This window comes from Taudactylus pleione, unplaced genomic scaffold (genome assembly GCF_031769625.1).
Source record: "Taudactylus pleione unplaced genomic scaffold, aTauple2 ptg000039l, whole genome shotgun sequence".
Classification (NCBI taxonomy): domain Eukaryota; kingdom Metazoa; phylum Chordata; class Amphibia; order Anura; family Myobatrachidae; genus Taudactylus; species Taudactylus pleione.
This window is the reverse complement of record NW_028284441.1, coordinates 12,392,985-12,412,982: the sequence shown is the minus strand read 5'-3', so window position 1 is coordinate 12,412,982 and position 19,998 is coordinate 12,392,985. Positions and strand designations below refer to the sequence as shown.

The following is a 19,998-nucleotide window of genomic DNA, read 5'->3' as shown; positions in this document are numbered from 1 at the left end:
TAACTAATCCCCCCCTTTATCTGCCTGTTTAAAAACAAGGTTCTTATTAGATTTTAATATTTTAAGTGAATGTTTTTCAAAATAGCTTAAATTGCTTTTTTTTGTTTCTTAAATTCATCCATACATAGATCTTTTTTGACTACTTCATAAAATGTGTCAAAATGACTGCTTCTTAATTCCTGCGTATAATATTTAGAAACAGGTTTGAGGCCGGATTTAGAGGTATTCTCATAATATTTTATTATTCCTGATTCTTTCTTTATAAAGTGTCTTTTTAAAGTGAGTTTACGGACAAATTTATTTAAATCTGTAAAAAGTTTAAATTTATTTAATGAATCCGTTGATTCATAAGATAAACCATTTTCTAAAAGAGAAATATCTTATTTTGATAACGTTTGTACCATGCTGAGACCAGTAGTTCTACAGCAAAAAAGGGGGGAAGAGCAGGTGCACACTATAAGCGCTAAGAATACTAATGATCAAAAAATCTATAATAGACTGCTATAATTAACATGGTTTTAAATGTAAGGTTTCTTAGAAAATGTTTGGTCAAAGATGTTTGCCCACCTGCCACATCACGGCGAACCTTATATAGGTGGGTCCCTAACGTCTATAATACTGACACACTAATTAATTTATCTAGGACTTACCTATCATAGGGCCCATTAGATGTATGTACTGCAATGCAAGGACCCATACCAATTAAAATCACCTGGGGCAGGTAGGTGGAGTGCTATCCCAAGAGAAGGGGTCTCACCTTCAAAATGTACCTTAAATACACACAGGATAGGGGAGGGGCTTCTTTTTAGCTGTAGAACTACTGGTCTCAGCATGGTAGCACCTATTATCATGTTTAATATTAGGCTGTGCAGCCCAGTGCAGTGGAGTCACAGTGTAAAAGCATATGAAGTCATCATATATGATGACTTCATATGCTTTTACACTGTGACTTTAAAGGGATCTATGCAATTCGGTAATTTTATGTTACTGCCTTGATGGGAAATATGCAATAGCATGCCTATATATTAATTCTTTATATGTTAACTTTATGCTGACTTAACAGGAACTGTGCTAAATTTATCATGCTGCTAAAACAGGGATATATGTAACAGTAAATATTTGACCTAAATACTATTTTTTCAACTATACATCCCTGTGCTGCTATCTTAAAGGTTGGTGTGTTCAGTTACTTACACACACCTAAAAAATCATAGGGAATTTATGTAATATGATGTTTTTGCATGCCTTGCTGATGTGATTTTGAAGGAATCTGTGCAATACTACAGTGTTCTCCCCAGGCTGTTTTGTACGGGCGCATCGTCCGGCAGAAACAGCCTGCCGGCCGGAACTTTTCCCCGCTGACCCCCTCCGACCCCCGCTGTGGAACACTGGCCTCTGAAGTGACCGGAGGCTAATGAAGCTTCCGATCGCTTCAGAGGCCAGCGTTCCCAGTGATGCACTGCGCGGGTGATGTCATGACGTCACCTGCAACGTGAGGAGCCTGCCCCGCGCGCCTGCTGGATCTAGTTAGATCCAGTCAGCGCGAAGCAGCAGCAGCGGGAGCGGCCAGCAAGTAAAGGTAAGTGCTGGGCTGGGGCTGGGGCCAGGACCAGCCTGGGGGCACTATTTAAGTCTGGGGGCACTGCATAAGGGACACTATTAAATCTGGGGGCACTGCATAAGGGGCCAGCCTGGGGGCACTGCATAAGGGACACTATTAAACCTGGGGGCACTGCATAAGGGGCCAGCCTGGGGGCACTGCATAAGGGACACTATTAAACCTGGGGGCACTGCATAAGGGGCCAGCCTGGGGGCACTGCATAAGGAACACTATTAAACCTGGGGGCACTGCATAAGGGACCAGCCTGGGGGCACTGTATAAGGGGCCAGTCTGGGGGCACTATTTAAGCCTGGGGGCGCTACATAAGGGACCAGTCTGGGGGCACTACATAGGGGCACTACTTCAGCCAGGGGGCAATGCATAAGGGCAAGGATAAACTACAGGGGACAATGCATAAAGGGGAAAACTACAGGGGGCACTGTATAATGGGCACTTTTGACAGTGGGGAAGCAGCCTGAGACCTGTCGGGCTGGATTGGTAAGGGAGATACCCCTTTTCCCGGCAGGCGCATAATTGCGAAGGCCCCCACCCGGCTACTTTTGGATGCCACCCGGCTGGAAAAAAATTCTGGGGAGAACACTGTACTAAATTTATTTACTGCTGCCTTAAGGGAATTGTGCAATAGCATTGCACAATCTCCGGTCTTTACATACCCACTCGATACTGTTTACATGGGAATTGTGCAATAGTTTTACATGCTGCTAAAACTAGGGCCTGGGCAATAATCTTTTTATTGTGCAATAATTCCCCATGCTGCTATAACAGGGGCATATGTAATAGTAATTATTTGATTTTATACTTTTTTTTACTATACATCCCTGTGCTGCTATCCTAAGGGATTGGTTTGTCCGGTTATTAATACCCACCCAAAATATCACAAGGGACTTATATATGTACTATTACAGTTTTGCATACCTTGCTGATGCGGCCTTGAAAGAATTTGTGCAATACTGTACTAGTTTATTGCTGCCTTAAGGGAATTATGCAATAGTATTATACCATCTCCGGTCTTTATATACCCAAATGGGATTGTTTACATGGGAATTGTGCAATAACAAGCTATATCATATATATCATATATATCATGCTGCTATAACAAGGACCTAGGCAAAAATCTTCTATCCCACCAATTATATGCCTTGTGTTGCTGCCTCAAACATGTTGATACATTCAGTCACTTGATCTCAGTTACACTGTTTGCTGTGAGGAATATTTAGGACAGTTTATGATCTATATACTGTCAGTCCATGATTACTGGTATCACCGTAGTTTAGGAAGTCTATAATTACTTCCTTTTTCTGATATTTTCGCCTAAAATCTATACATTTTGTTTAAGATTATTGTTTATTTATGATATTTACTGTGATTTATCTCACTTGATTATTATTTATTTACGGTATTCACCGTGATTTATTCTATTTTACTAGGTATGAATTTAATAAAAGTTAAATTTTAACTACTATAACCATATCATAGATTCAACTACATAAAGAGTGCCCCACAAAGGGAATTTTTTATTTTCTTTTTGCCTGTGCAAAATCAAATACAGTATAGCAATATATCAATTCCCGGGAGCACCACCAACTCTCTATTATCATTAAGGAGATTACTCCAGTAAATTCTCAGTATCGTTGGTACATTATTACTATAATAATTAGATCCTGTGCATAAATCCATCCCCTTCACCCTTTTCCCTAAAATTAAGAATTTAACATACAGTACACACAATCTAATGATTACATATATAGATAGATAGATAGATAGATAGATAGATAGATAGATCCATAAAGCAAAAGTCCTGTACCAGTCTCCGCTCAGGTAGAAGATGGTGATCACTGAAGTTGGGCACGTCCTTCTCCCCACAGCACTGTCATAACCAAGTGAACATTTTCTCCTAGGCATTGTGAATCTCCACCAGAACAAACCGGAAACTGCATATGAGTGGTGTGTGTGTATTTATATGTGTGGCGTGTGTGCGTGTGTGTGTAGCCAATTAATATGATAGCGAGATGATTCATAGCCTATGTTACTCGGAGGATCTCAAGAAATGTTTTAGTGAAAACCCATTCAAAATCAGTTCAGTCATTTTCGAGTTTATCGGAACATACTGTGACACAGTTAGGTTAGGGGGTCCCTCTCCTGGGTAGAGGACTCCTTCCTTGCACACACACACAGCAGCAGGGAAGCAGCACACCAGTCTGGATGCAGGTACAAGCTGGTCGGCGCCAGTCTTTATTGTACAATGACAGAAATATAAAGAAAACAAAAATATAAATCCTAGCCCTGTCGGGGCACTAACTTCACAGGTAGTTCCCTCACTACCAGAACCTGGCAGGGCCTAATGCCCTCGCCAGCAACAAAGCACAGCACAGTACAGTACTCACAAATAGGTTTTTCAAGTGTCTCTGAGCAAACTCCCTGCCTGCTCTCCCAGGTGAGACAATCAGCCCTAAACACACTAGGCTTATATTGGCCACTCTCAGGTGGAAAACTAACAAGCCTGCTACCAGGCTGCGAGAACCAAAACCTGGAGTGGCCGTGGGTGGAGCCCTCCCTCTCCTCTCACCCACAACCCGCAGGTCCCAAACCGGCTTTTCAAAAAGCCGAAACTCAAGCCTGCTACACTGCAGACTTTCTCCTGGGGGTTTAAAACACAAAAGACAGGAATCTGGGACAAATGTACCTGCCACAGACCACTTTACCAGTGATCCTATCACATATCCTCCCCCTTTGTTTCGACCTGTGGGGCGGAACAACTGAAGCCCCCAAACAATGAACGCGTGACAACGCGTCAGCATTGGCCAGCTGGCTTCCTGGCCTGTGTTCCACTGAAAATTTTAAAGTTTGTAACGCCAAGAACCATCTTGTAATTCTCGCATTACTGTCCTTATTTTCAGACATCCACTTCAGAGGGGCATGGTCAGTGATCAATTTGAACTTTCTTCCGACCAAGTAGTACCTGAGAGCCTCTAACGCCCACTTTATGGCCAACGCCTCCTTCTCCACTGTGGCATAGTTTCTCTCATGTACATTCAACTTTCTGCTAAGATAGAAAATAGGGTGTTCCTCACCCTCCTTGTTCTGGGACAGGACCGCTCCTATACCTACTTCTGATGCATCGGTTTGTACTATGAATTCCCTTTCAAAATTAGGAGTCATCAGGACTGGTTGGGAACACAACGCTACTTTCAACTCCTGAAAAGCTTTCTTTGCCTCAGGACTCCATTCTACCATGACTTTTTGTTTGCCTTTAGTCAGGTCAGTCAGTGGGACTGCCATGGTGGCAAAGTTGGGTATAAACCTCCTGTAGTACCCCGTAATTCCCAAGAAGGCTCTCACCTGCTTCTTATTCAGAGGCCGTGGCCAGTTTTGTATGGCATCAACCTTATTGAGCTGAGGCTTTATCAGGCCTCTGCCAATGGTGTATCCCAGATATTTTACTTCCTCCATGCCTAGACAACACTTTTTTGGGTTGGCTGTCAAACCTGTCTTATAGATGGAGTCCAACACTGCTTGTACCCTGGGTAAGTGAGACTGCCAATCAGAACTATGAATGACCACGTCATCCAGATAAGCAGCCGATTCTATGGGGCCTTAGAATCCTGTCCATCATTCTTTGGAAGGTAGCAGGTGCCCCATGTAGCCCGAAGGGCAACATCTTGTACTGAAACAAGCCATCTGGCGCTGAAAAAGCTGTCTTTTGTTTGGCGCTCTCGGTTAACGGTACTTGCCAATACCCTTTGGTTAGGTCCAGAGTGGTTAAATACCTTGCCGTCCCTAGTCTCTCAATCAGTTCATCCACTCTTGGCATCGGGTAGGCATCGAAACGCTGTTCAACTTTCGGAAGTCATTGCAGAAACGCACACTCCCGTCGGGCTTTGGAATCAACACAATGGGACTTGACCATTCACTATGTGATTCTTCAATAACCCCTAACTCTAGCATATTTTTAATTTCTTTCGACACCAATTCTCTTTGTGCTTCTGGTAACCTATAGGGCTTTAGATTAACTTTAACCCCTGGATCAGTGATGATGTCATGTTTAATGACCGAGGTTTTCCCAGGTACGTCAGAGAACAGCACCCTATTTCTAATCAGAAACTCCTTGACCTCTTGTTGTTGAATTGCCGACAGGGTTTTTGCCACTGTCACTTCGGGAACTAAGGGCCCTGGATTTACTGGAGGGGCTCGGTCGGCCGACAGTACCGTTCTATCTTTCCAGGGCTTTAACAGATTTATATGGTATATCTGTTCCGGCTTTCTTTTCCCCGGCTGGTAAACTTTGTAATTGACCTGTCCCACTCTTTCTAAGATTTCAAAGGGCCCTTGCCATTTAGCCAAAAGTTTATTTTCCACAGTGGGAACCAATACTAACACTCTGTCCCCAGGAGCAAAGCTGCGTAACCGAGCATTGCGGTTGTATACCCTCTGCTGTGCCTGTTGAGCCTGTTCCAGGTGCTCTCTCACTATCGGCACTACCGCAGCAATTCTCTCCTGCATTTGAGAAACATACTCAATCACCGTTTTGTAAGGACTAGACTGCCCCTCCCATGTCTCTTTGGCAATGTCTAGTAGCCCCCTTGGGTGTCTCCCATACAACAAGTCGAAGGGTGAAAACCCGGTGGAGGACTGGGGAACTTCTCTTATGGCCAACAATAAATACGGCAATAAGTAATCCCAATCCCTACCATCTTTGTCAACCACTTTCCTAAGCATGTGTTTCAACGTCTTGTTAAACCTCTCGACCAGCCCATCGGTTTGGGGGTGATAAACCGAAGTTCTTAACTGTTCAATTTTGAACAGGCGACATAATTCTTTCATGACTTTTGACATAAATGGTGTACCCTGGTCAGTTAGTATCTCCTTGGGTATACCCAGCCTGCTAAAGACATGAACTAGCTCTCTGGCAATGGTCTTGGTTGATGTATTGCGCAACGGGATCGCTTCCAGGTACCTGGTAGCGTAATCCATTATGACCAGAATATACTGGTGTCCCCTGGCAGACTTCATCAAAGGTCCAACCAAATCCATCGCTATTCTTTCAAACGGCACCTCTATAATAGGCAATGGAACTAGTGGACCCTTAAAATGTGGCCTGGGAGCATGATACTGACACTCAGGGCAGGATGCGCAAAAGTCAGATACCTCTTTATGCAGCCCGGGCCAGAAAAACCTCTGTATTATTCGCTCAGTGGTCTTCTCTACCCCTAGATGGCCTGCCGTTATATGACCATGGGCCAGATCCAACACTGTTCTTCTGTAGGCTTTGGGAACTATTAGTTGTTCTACAACATCTTCCCCCTTCTTAGTCACCTGATATAACAAATCCTGCCACATTGCCATGTGGGGATAGGACAAAGGACTATCAGGGTCTACAGGTTTACCATCGACTACTTTTACATTCTCCCTGGCTTTTACCAAAGTAGGGTCATTCAACTGCTCCACGGCAAAGACCTCTCTTCTGACCTCTAAGTCAGGCAGACGATCACCTGGCCCAACAACACTTCCCACCTCAATGGGAGGCACATCAGTTGGCGGGCCACCGTCACGCTCCGCATTCTCTAGTTCGCCAATCATAGTAGAAAAAGGGAATAACTCTGACTCAGAAGAAACTCCCTCCTCCACTACATCGACAACCTTCTCAAATGGATCGGGGTTGTTCACCTCTGGAACAAAACGGCTTTCCCACAACTTCCAGAAGTGAGCAAAGTCTCTCCCCAATATTGCATCATACATCAGACCATGTACCAAACCTACAGAAACTATAGCCGAACCACATGGTGTCTCGATGTTCACCTTGGCAGTAACATAATATCGAGTATCCCCATGTATGCAGGTCACACCAACAGTTTTCCCCTCACGCCGCAAGGGGTTCACCAGCTCAGCTTTTATAAGTGTCACCAAGCTACCAGAGTCTAACAGTGCCTCTACTCGTTTGCCATCTACAGTGAGTACACACATGTGCTTATTAGTCACAGGCTGCCGGTCAGCCGTACAGGCTATCTGTGCAAAGAAAGACCCCCTGCGGTAGACATGAGCAGTATCACATTGCATAGGTTCAGTTGTAAGTGCACAATTAGCGGCAATATGGCCGAAGCCACCACATCGGAAACACTGAGTCATATTAATGTCTAGTCGTTTACGGGGCAAGAACCTTCCCGACCTGGCAGCCTGTCTCCAGGTTCTACACCCTCAGTCTTAGGTACCTTCCACCGCCCAGCACCCTTCTCCCCTGGAACAGTCTTACCAGTGTCTGTGGGAGTTTGCCGGTGCGCCATCGGGGCTCAGTGGGGCGCCATCAGGGCTCAGTGGGGCATACTCATCAGCTCCTCAGCCGCCACGTACCTCTCCACCAGCTCGACCAACTGGTCCGCGGACTTAGGGTCTGCATGGCTCACCCACTTGTGCAGAGTCACAGGTAATGATCGCAGGTACCGGTCCATCACGACCCTTTCCACGATCTGTGGTCCCATCAGCGTCTCGGGCTGCAGCCATTTTGAGGACAGATGGACGAGGTCATGCATCTGTGAACGTGGAGGCTTATCCATATGGAACTCCCAGCAGTGAACCCGTTGGGCACGAACAAAGGTGGTGACTCCCAAGCGAGTTAGGATCTCCTGTTTTAGTTTTTTATAGTCCTTGGCATCAGCCAGGCATAAGTCGAAATAGGCCTTTTGTGGCTCCCCCGACAGAAAAGGTGCCACCAGACTTGCCCACTGCTCCTTGGGCCAACTCTCCCTTTCGGCCGTTCTTTCAAATGCGATGAGGTAGGCCTCCACATCATCGCCCGAAGTCATCTTTTGGAGGAAGTGACTGGCTCGTATGGAGTGAGTGGTGGTGGGAGGACCAGTAGTAACATCTCTGGGCCGGGCGACCAGGTGCTGTACCACCTCTTTTATGGCCTGGCAGGTTTCCTCGATGGCGACCTGTTGTTGCCTCTGGGCTGTCTCCAAGGCCAACAGTTGCACCCTGGTGGATTCCTGCTGAGCTCAGGTAGATTCCTGCTGAAGTTTGTTCGTCTCCTGCTGAGCTCTGGTAGATTCCTGCTGAGCTCTGGTAGATTCCTGCTGAGCTGCTGTAGCTTGGAGCAAGGCCTTAATCATGTCCTCCATTTTGTCCTGGGGTGTAGGTTGGAAGCTGAACCTTGCCTCTCTGAGCATTGGCTGACGCCTCCTCTATGGGACTCCAAGGACACTGTTATTTCCACACTCACAAATTGGGTGTCTGTCCCTTTAATTTTTAAATGGAAAGTTTTCCTCTTGCTGCAAGTTCAGTGTGTGTGGGTGCCCGCATTCTCCACCATATTGTGACACAGTTAGGTTAGGGGGTCCCTCTCCTGGGTAGAGGACTCCTTCCTTACACACACACACAGCAGCAGGGAAGCAGCACACCAGTCTGGATGCAGGTACAAGCTGGTCGGCGCCAGTCTTTATTGTACAATGACAGAAATATAAAGAAAACAAAAATATAAATCCTAGCCCTGTCGGGGCACTAACTTCACAGGTAGTTCCCTCACTACCAGAACCTGGCAGGGCCTAATGCCCTCACCAGCAACAAAGCACAGCACAGTACAGTACTCACAAATAGGTTTTTCAAGTGTCTCTGAGCAAACTCCCTGCCTGCTCTCCCAGGTGAGACAATCAGCCCTAAACACACTAGGCTTATATTGGCCACTCTCAGGTGGAAAACTAACAAGCCTGTTACCAGGCTGCGAGAACCAAAACCTGGAGTGGCCGTGGGTGGAGCCCTCCCTTTCCTCTCACCCACAACCCCCAGGTCCCAAACCGGCTTTTCAAAAAGCCGAAACTCAAGCCTGCTACACTGCAGACTTTCTCCTGGTGGTTTAAAACACAAAAGACAGGAATCTGGGACAAATGTACCTGCCACAGACCACTTTACCAGTGATCCTATCACAATACATACAATTATATATACAGTTTGTTTATATATATTACCATATATAAATAATAGAGAAGAAAAGGCGGCACTCATGGGTACTTTTAAAGAATGAGCTGTGTCATAGTTCAACGTTTTAGTCCCACCAAACTTTTATCAAGAATGTGAAATAATGAACTGCCTTCCAGTCTTATTACTCTAATCTCTACATCCTCACGGCTCCCTCAGATCCACCGCCAACTATCCCTGCTTCCCAGTTAATCTCTGACTTTCTTGCCAAGTCTCAATTGCCACGTTTGTCCACTAGTGCTCTCGAACATCTTAATGCTGAGATCTCACCCGATGAGCTTAAACAAGCCATATGTTCCCAAAAATCCGGTAAATCCCCCGGCCCTGATGGGTTCACGGCAGCATATTATAAGAAGTTCTTGGATCTACTTGCCCCCCACCTGCACATCCTTTTTAATAATGCTCTTCGAGGTACCTATTTCCCTGCTGAAATGTTGGAAGCCAGAATCATTGTGATCCCTAAGGAGTGCAAAGACCTCCTTAATTGCGCTAGCTATAGACCCATCTCCCTCCTTAATTTAGATCTAAAGATATATGCTAAGATTCTGGCAAATTGACTGAACACCCTCCTTCCCTCCCTGATCCACTATGACGAGGTTGGGTTTATCCCAGGTCGTCAAGCTAGGGACAACACTAGACGGGCCATTGACCTTATTCATATAACGAACTCCAGGAGATCCCCTACTATCATGCTCTCTCTTGATGTTGAAAAAGCATTTGATAGGATCTCCTGGGGTTTCATGAGGGCCGCCCTTGAGGCGTTTGGCTTCACGGGTGACTATCTCACGGGAGTATTAGCATTGTATTCAGCTCCTTCTGCCAAGGTTCTTATTAATGGTATCCCCTCTAATTCATTCTCCATTACCAATGGTACCCGGCAGGGCTGCCCCCTATCCCCTCTTATATTTGCTCTCGTGATAGAACCGCTTGCCTCTCAGATCAGATCTCACCCAGATGTATGGGGTGTGCAGGTGGGGCGCACTCACTCCAAGATTTCTTTGCGGACGATATCCTGCTTTCCCTAACCCAACCACAGATTTCCCTTCCCAACCTTTTCACCGTTCTGCGATCCTATAGTGCTATCTCTAATTATAAAATTAATTATTCTAAATCAGAGGCCATATTGCTCCACGTGGCCCCTCCAATTACTGAGACTCTCCAGGCCGCCTTTAAGTTTAAATGGCAACCCAAACGGATTCGATAGTTGGGGATTTAAATTTATCTCACTTCTCGCTATGATCTTCTCTATCATGAGAACTTTCCACCTCTTTTTTCCAAAATGCAAGCTGACCTAAACTCTTGGAACCGTCTTATTATTTCCTGGCTGGGCAGGATCATATTGGTCAAAATGAACATTATACCCAAATGGCTCTATTTGTTCCAAACACTTCCTGTTGCAGTACCAACCACCCTTCTCCGAGATATCCAGAAAGCTTTGGTCCATTTTATGTGGAACCATAGACTCCCCCGAATATCGGCCAACGGTTTGAAGAGACCGGTTGATGCTGGTGGCAGAGGCCTTCCAGATATTAAACTCTATTACCTAGCCTCCCATTTCTCGCAAATTGTTACCTCTTTTTCACCCCCAGGATCCACTTCCTGGCTAGACCTAGAAGATGCCTATATTACCCTTCCTGACCTTACCTCCATTTGGGGCCTATCCCCTATACAACGCCCTGTCACCATTAAACAACTTCCTGCCCTTAAATTTAATATCTCCCTTTGGGACCGACATTCACTCAAATTGAATCTTACCTCCTCCATTTCTCCCCTAACTCCTATTTGGTTTAATCCCTTATTCTCCCCTGGGTCCTCTGTTAAAAAGCATACTTATGGTCCAAAGCGGGCTTTAAGTTTCCTGTAGATTTCTCCACACAGGGCCAATGGTTGTACTTACCAGAACTCCAAATACAATGCCCAGCCCAAATATTAAGCCCCTTTGAATTTTTTGAAATTAGTCATTTTCTGCGCTCTCTACCTTCTGCATCGGTACTCAGAGAACTTACGCCCTTCGAACACCTTTGTAAATATTGTCCCCTAACCAAAGGCCTGATTTCACAACTTTATTCTATTTTTCTTGATATAATTTTTCCTTCCCCAAGATCTCATGAGGTTGCATGGGAGACAGATTTAGGCCCTCCTCCAGAAGAAGAAACCTGGGAGGAAGTCCGACTCGGTATCTCTAAATGCTCCATCTCCACTAAAATTAAGGAAACCTCATACAAAATCTACTACCGATGGTATTATACACCTGTGCGACTCCATCAGATGTTTCCTTCCTCATCACCTTACTGTTGGCGGGGTTGCGGTCATAGAGGCACTATGTTACATATTTGGTGGACATGCCCAAATATTATCCCCTTCTGGGATTTGGTTACTGACCTTTTGAACTCTCTCTTGGAATCCCCAGTTACAAAAGATCCCTGGGTATTTTTGTTATGCTGCTCACCACCAAATCTTCATATTTTTTCAAAGAAATTACTTATGCATGTTCTTTCGGCGGCCAAATCTCTGATAGCCCTTAATTGGAAAAATACCTCCCCACCGTCTCTTTCTGCGCTTAAACGCCAGATTTGGCATATAGCTTCTATGGAAAAGATAACTTACTACCTCCATGATAGAGGACATATATTTGCTCAAGTATGGGCTCCCTGGCTTTCTGCTGAACATAGACATCTACCCCCCGTCTTCCTCTGGAAGATGACGTGTATGGAGACCCATGGGGGGCAAGCGCATTTTCTTCTTTAGTTTAAGCTGAAATTCTTTATTTCATTTATTTTCTGTGGTCTTTTTCCCCTTCCCTTTCCCTCCCCAACCCCTTCCTCCCCCTTAATGGTTTCTGACCTATGATTGTTGTCTCATATCTAAGTACTTATTTGTATTGATAATTTGGTTATCAATTTTTTTTTGTTGTCACCACTAATAGATTGATTTATATTTTGTTTTTGTTTTAACCAATCCAATTTTATTTTTGACTGTGCAAAGCTGTTTGATATTGGTATTGTTTATCGTCTTGCTGTCGGTGACATGGTATTGATGTTTATTTCTGTTTTTCTTGTTATGATTGACCATCTAAAAATAATGAATTTGAAAAAAAAAGAATGTGAAATAATACAAAAATGCACTTTTATACAAGGCCCCCATCCCTGCAGAATGAGCAGACAGAATGCACTGCCAGGTGCTGGGAACGTGACGTCACCAACATGCCACACGCTTCACATACCGTACGTCATGATGTCACATGCCGTACAGGGCCTGCAGACAGTGTCTTATTACAAACACTCATATAGCAATCCTCATAACAATAGTAAATGGCAATTGTGATACAATATGTAAACACAACTAATACTACAACAAAATAATAACAATACCATACACCAACAATAAATAGAAATACAAATAATGTAATTTTTATATAGTTATTATTATTTAGAGTATATACACACATGTTGTGTGTGTATATACCATATACATGTGTATGTGTATACATGGATATGTAGGGATGTAGTTTATTGAACTTAACTTAATTTATATTTTTTAGATAATATATGGATAATTATTGAATATATTATGTTATTATTTCATTATTTTGTGTAAAAATATATTTCTGGTGGAAAGATAATTTTATGGTAGTCTGATTAATCAGATACGTCAATTTACAATTTAGATAAAACTTTTAGATATAATGATATCTGTGTATATCTGTTTAATTCAATTTGACAGTATTGGTTAAGTGAATAAAAAGGAATGTATAATTTATTTGATTTCATTTGTCATATATATTTTTAAATAATTTAGTTTGGAATTTGAAAGTGTTTGTTTAGTATTACACAATTATGTTATATGCTTGTTTCAAATGGATCTAATTGTGTGTCTAATGACTGCAGGAATTATGCTCATTTTTAATAGAGACACGCTAAGTCTAAAAAGGCACTTTAAGAGTTAGCTAAAGAGATCTAATTAGCCAATGAGCCAAAGAACCTGGCTATTTAAACTGGCCAGGAGCACATAGGAGCAATACAGCTTGAAAAAGGCTACAGTGGTGGCCGAAACGCGTTGCTGCTCCTACCTTCGGGAAACGTAGGTGACATCCCGGGCTGCTCCTCTGCCTTTGCAAATGGACTACTAATGCTGATGTGTCTCAGGTCCAGAGATCCGACAAGTAGAATCTAATTACAGTGGCTGCGGCTAATAGCAGAGGGAGTACAGCCGAGAGAACCCCAATCCCGTATTCACTCACCAATAAGCTGACACTGTTCTGAGGTGGGGAGATCTGGATCCCACTGCACCACTAACATCGGCTATATTTTTGTCCATGCTTGCCACGTAGCCCCAGATCCTGGACACATGGAGATCCGGAGCCCACAGTACTGCTAACAGCGGCTACATCTAGGCCCATGCCTGGCACTTAGCTCCAGACCCTAGACAGACGTATGTATACTGATAAGCAGTCTTCCCGCCTGAGGTCAGGAGACCCGGAGCCTTGCTGTGCTGTTAACTACTCGCCAATTCTCTGCATATAATAGCCACCCACAGTTTTTGATTTGGGACTATAGTGACAGCTCGTGGGTAAATATAATTTGATAAAAACTTCTACCTCAAAATAATTATTGTATGAAGAGAAGGAGCTTGCTGGTTCAATAATTATCAGCAACTTACTTATGAAAAACCTACAGTGGTCAAAACGCAGAGAGAGTGATTGAATCGAACCATTAATGCAGGGGTGTGGATCCTTTTTTCTGCCAAGGTCCATTTTGATTTTTAGAAAATCATACGGGGGCCATACAAAATTATTAACTTAAAAATGAGCCTCCTATATTTGGTTAAAAACTGTATTAACTCACTCTTAATACGATTGCTGCAACTGCTTCTCTTTGGTGAGGCGTGTGATGTTAGCTGGTATTGCTGATGTTGCTACTCGCACCTGATTTTCCAGGTTTGCGTCGGTCAGTCTGGAGTGCAGTCGTCTCTTTGCGATGGTCAGTTTTGAAGAGAACTGCTCGCAGCAGTAAGTTGTTCCGAACAGAGATGCATATTTCAATGCATGTCTCCTCAAAGTGGGAAATTCAGCATTACTTATATAACGTTTATAGAACTCAAGCAGTGGGAGGTTGTGGTATCTAGCTTTCAGCTCATCATCGCGTTGCAGCTGAATGATTTCGTGTTGGAAGTTATCAGGCACATCAGCCGGTTCCAGATTGAAAGGTGTAGCAAAGATGTTCAATTCCATTTGTTTATTTTTCACGTCCTTAAATCTTTCATCAAATGCCTCAATTAGTTTTGCACATTCACCAGAATATTCGAGTGTCTAGAAGGCTTTTGTCCTTCCAGAGTGGGGAAATGCACCGTGTTATTCCTTTCCAGTTGCACTTTCCACAGCCTTAATTTAGCTTCAAATGATTTCATGTTTGAAAGCACGGAGCTGATGTTCAGCTCCACCATGAATGCTAGATCACACAGCCGCTTGCTATCACTGAGTTCCCTGACAGGTTTTCCCTTCATATTGTCGAAGCTGGATTATTGGCTGAGACAAGATCAGTTTAAAATTGAATCGCAGTGACGCCATCTTGCGACTGGCCGCAAGACGCCATTTTGCGAATGGCCGCCTAAGCGGCATTTTAGATAAACTCACTCTTTAGTACATGTGGCGATATTACTATTTGCATCATGCGATTGCATCTGTGACCATCGCCATAAGTTACGGCGATTCACCAAAAGCCCATTTAATGACTTTACGTAGTTTGGGTGCTCTGGATAAAGTGTATATTATTATAATTCCCCCAAAGGATATATTGCATTAGCTAAACAGAGCAAATGGCCACGTGACAACTAGCCTGTGTAGACAAGCTTCCTGGATACAATGTCTGCTCTCACTCCAGGTGACCCTGCTCGAATACACACCTTACATTAGCAGGCTTCCTGCAATAAAACACCTTCAAAGCCAAGAGTGTTATCTTAGGTTTTGGGTCTTGTAGCTGTGCTAATTTGCATTTACACAAGAGCCTGGGAGAACAAAGGACTTGACTGTTGAGCCTGGGAAGGGTGGGGGCTGCTGAGAGAGGGGGGCGTGTGGAACTATAAGGCTCAGCATTCCACACTGCTAGGTGTTCACTTAGTTTAAGTGAGATGTAAGTGCACCATTTCTCATACACACATTAATACGGACAATTGCGCTGGTAACTAATCGCATATTAGCTAATGCATAAGATCCTATATGAAAACGCTGTTCATTAGCTTTATGCGCACGCATCTGCTCCAAGTTAACTAGCGTCTTTATATCAAACCCCGCATACTCACACATTACATATCCACATGCAAGGTTCCATAAGCTTTAAGGGATAAGATTTAAGTTTGTTCATTTAGTATAAATGCTGTGAAATAAAGATTATTTGGTAACCAAGGTTTTATACATGCTAAGTAAGCCGTGTTTGGTTTTGTACTGATGCGTACTCTTTCAACAGAATTCCGGTATTATCGGTGTGGAGATCGCATCATGCATTCTCAACTTATGGACCGCAGAGACTTCAAGCAACAAAATGTATATAATATGAACAACTGTTAGGATGTTGCATGGGGCGGGAAACCAGAGACCCTCAGTTGTTGGAGGCTGGGTTGTGTCTATTTGAATCAGCCTGTTAAATGCTCTGTAACAGATGTATCCCCCTTGGGAACCAATGGCATCAGCAACAAACTTCTCTATTGTGTTGTCTATTTCTGTGTGCTCCAACACTGGGTCTTAGTCTTCTTGCTGAATGCTGATTGACGAAGGGGTTTCTTGCTGATGCCTAACATCTGGTCCGGAAGCGCTGCGTATGTATACTGTACTTGGGTCTGTATAATTCCTTTGCGCCGAATTGTGTCTGGATCAATAGCGTGTAACTGACTGTACTTTTACTTGAATAATACTTGTGCTTTGGAACCACAGATTCCAGGTCTGAAGCGCAAATTAGCGTCATCCTTAGAAGGTATAGGCAGGATATTAGAAGGTATAGGCAGGATATTAGAAGGTATAGGAAGGAGTGTATAGAGGTTCTAATATAGATTCCTTAATATCCATGATCTGCTTGACTTCATCCCGCAGTTTGTAAAACCTCATGAGTATGTTCCCGCGACTCAGCCACCGCACTTCACAGTGATAAACAAGATCACCATACTCAGAGTCAAGATCATTCAGTAACTCCTTAAATTGGCGGCTGTTAAGCCCTTGGCTTTTGAGAAAATTTATACATGACACTACTGTTGACATCACATTGTTGAGCTTCAATGACTGTGCACAGAGACTTTCTTGGTGTATGATGCAGTGGCATATAATTAATTCACTTGGATCAAGACTGAGACGATTCAGTTCTTTCTTGACAAATGCAATTAGCCCTTTTTGCGAGCCAACCATGGCTGGAGCTCCATCTGTAGTAAGGCCACTTAACTTTTCAAATGTAAGCTCAAGCTTTTTCATTGCCAAAACAAGTCTCTCAAACAAGTCCTCACCTCTTGTAGTGCCATGCATGGCTTCTAGTGACAGTTCCTCTCTCGTGTCAAACTCTTCAGTTATCCCACGAACAAAAATGTCCAGTTTTGCAGTATTTGTTATGTCAGTTGTCTTGTCACAAGCCAGAGAGAAAAATTGGAAATCTCCTGCAGAAACCTTCAGTGTTTTTTCAATATCTTGTGCTAAGTCAGTAATCCGATCTGAGACGGTTCTCCGAGACAAACTAATAGTCTGAAACAATTTTACTTTGTTTGGTGCTAATAACTCCGCAGCCGCCACCATGCACTCCTTCACAAACTCTACCTCTACACGAGGCTGCAGCTTTTTTGCGATTAGCTCGCTCACTACAAAACTCGCCTGAATAACGTTGTCTCGGTCACAATGAGGCCTAGTGAAAGTGGCTTGTTGTGATTCCAAACTCAGCTGAAGAGCTTTGATTTTATCCAGACGCATTTGGCCTCTCAAATCATTGAGTTTAGCATGTTTTGAGCTGTAATGACGCTCCAGATTGACTTTTTTCATTACTGCTAACGCATCGCCACAAACTAGACACACAGGTTTGCCTATGACTTCAATAAAAAAATACTCATTTGTCCAATTTTCTTGGAAAGACCGACATTCAGCATCAACTTTTCTTTTTTTTGTACTCGCCATTTGTAGGATGTCACATTACTTAATAACTATTATTATCTAGTCACTGGATTTTTGCCAATATATATATGCTCCTAGCCTGCCTGTCACTTACTGTCCTCTGGCTCACAAAATATATACACTGAATACACAGTTCCAGAAGCCAAGAGAAGGGGGAGGCTTTCTGTATGTTGCCAGGCAGAGTCTGCAGGGGCAGTCCCTATGGATGTGTGACAGGCAGATTGATAAGGCAGCCCTGGGGTCCTCTCAGTCCTAACTAGCCTGATGACAGCACTGACTGTACACAACCCCTGCTGTGCGACCACTGCCTTCCTGCCCACGCTGTTAGGAGGAGAGTCCTGCACTAACCAGCTCAATGGCAGCCAGATGACAGTCCTGATTCCCGCCTCCCTCCCCCCTGTGCACTGCCTGCCTGCCGCCACGGATGGGGAGAGAGCCCTGCATGCCACTCACTGACATCCTGATCCCCCCGTGCGCTCCGCTAACTGCTGCCGCTGATATGGAGTGAGCACCTGCACCAATCTGCCCGATGACCGCCCTGACACCCCCACTGCCGCTAGTAGCCGATGACAGCCCTGACACACACAACCCCCCTCCCCCCGACCTCCTGACGCTGATTGCCGATGACAGCCCTGACACACACAACCCCCCCCCGCTGCGCTACCTGCCACCTGCTGTTAGAGCAGCGGGGGGTCAGGGCTGTCAGCGACTAGCTGCCGCCAATGACAGTCCTGACATCTCCTCTCCCCCGCTGTGCTACATGCCGCCACTGATAGAAGAACCCTACACTACGCTGACTCTGCTGCTGCTGACAGCTGGCCGTGCCGGATGATAACACTCTGCAGGTAGTATACGGCCTGCGGGCCGGAGGTTCCCCACCCCTGCATTAAGGACTCATTTATTGATTCACAATACCTGTGTTTTTTATATGTGTAACTGCAGTCATACATTGGATACTATTTGCAAAAAATACACTTATCATGCACTAGAACACCAAGCTGCTCCTCTTAGTGGATCCCCTGTTAGTCGGAATAAAAAAACAGATACAAACAAAAATAACCAGAGGGTGCTAGATAGGATTCAACAGAGGATATGTTCTCCTATAACAGGATTAATTTCAGAGAAGATATTCTTTCTTTAGAACTTTAGGTGAAATCCTTTAATACCATTCTTAATGAATGTTCTGCTAAATTGACTAGTTTAATTTTAGTTGAAAGAAAGAACAAACTGGTTAAATTGGAGGAAGAATTTAATAAATTATAATCAGCTGTTATCAAATTTGAAGATAGTGAGGAATTTAAAAGAGATGTGAGCGACCTCCAATTTAAATGAGATAACCTAGAGAATGATATTATAATGAGAAAACAAAATAAATTTAACCGTGATAAAAATGACTATCTAAGTGGAAGAGTCCACAATTGGTCCAATTTTGAGATAAGATATGATACAAATACACAACAAAATAGACAATTTGTAAAAAAGGGATGATTCTGGTGATCAGGGACCAAATAGAGGCGTCTTACTAATTTTCATTCTAAGAGAAGTTCAGAATGGCAGCAGATTAGTTATAAACGTAGAAAACATATTTTAATTCGCCTATAGGCCAGAATCAATGGGTAGAGAGAGGTCCTAACTATGGGAGGCAAAGAAAAAGATTCCCCTCTTATCACAATAGGTATGAAACTCCTGAGGTCCCCTTCTCCCATTGTATTTCATAATCAAAATTTTTAGAAGAGAGAAGGAGCTATGTGCTCCCACATAGACAAAGGAGGGAAGAGGTACATGTAAGATTGGATTCCCCACAAGGGACCAAAAAAGGCTTTTGTTTAGAAGAGGGAAAGGAGGTGGAAGACAGATCCCCCCAAAAAAGAAGAGTTATACTATATCCACTTGAGAGCAACAAACAGGGATCATTAACATCTCTAAAAAGACACTTTCCACAGAACAGACTGTGGTTTTAGAAAAAGGCCTTACATTTGCGCCTGATCAACATATAGATAAGTTTAATCTATTCATTGATTTGAATAAATGTATTCATTATATAATTGTTCAAAGACATTTTCTTAAAAATCCAATACAGAAAGTAGCATATGTCCCCCAACCTAAACCACTAGTTGCATTGCCTTCTTAATTTTATCCTGTAGTCTTGTGGTAGTCATTTAGATATTTTCTATGACTCAGTGAAGGATAATTTTAGAAAGTTGAAAATTAAACACACTAAATTTAATTGTAATCTCCCTGTAGAGAAACAAGGGATTAAACTTTTGAAAAAAAG

At 43.6% G+C, this 19,998-nt stretch overlaps 1 protein-coding gene across 1 annotated transcript; it reads right to left on the bottom strand.

Moving 5' to 3' along the window:
• Positions 1-14,860: 14,860 nt before the first annotated feature.
• LOC148538618 (general transcription factor II-I repeat domain-containing protein 2-like) lies at positions 14,861-17,726 on the bottom strand. The gene is made up of 2 exons (XM_088453493.1): positions 16,678-17,726; positions 14,861-15,098 (listed from the first exon to the last, which is right to left on the bottom strand). Exons 1-2 carry the CDS (start codon positions 17,724-17,726, stop codon positions 14,861-14,863), a joined length of 1,287 nt encoding a protein of 428 aa, XP_088309619.1.
• Positions 17,727-19,998: the final 2,272 nt, after the last annotated feature.

What these genes read in the sequence shown, in the direction of transcription:
- LOC148538618 (XM_088453493.1), bottom strand. Translation starts at nt 17,726, where the DNA reads ATGGCGAGTACAAAAAAAAGAAAAGTTGATGCTGAATGTCGGTCTTTC. An exon ending in CGCGGGAACATACTCATGAG is followed by an intron (nt 15,099 to 16,677) that starts GTTTTACAAACT and finishes CCAATAATCCAG; the next exon opens with CTTCGACAATATGAAGGGAA.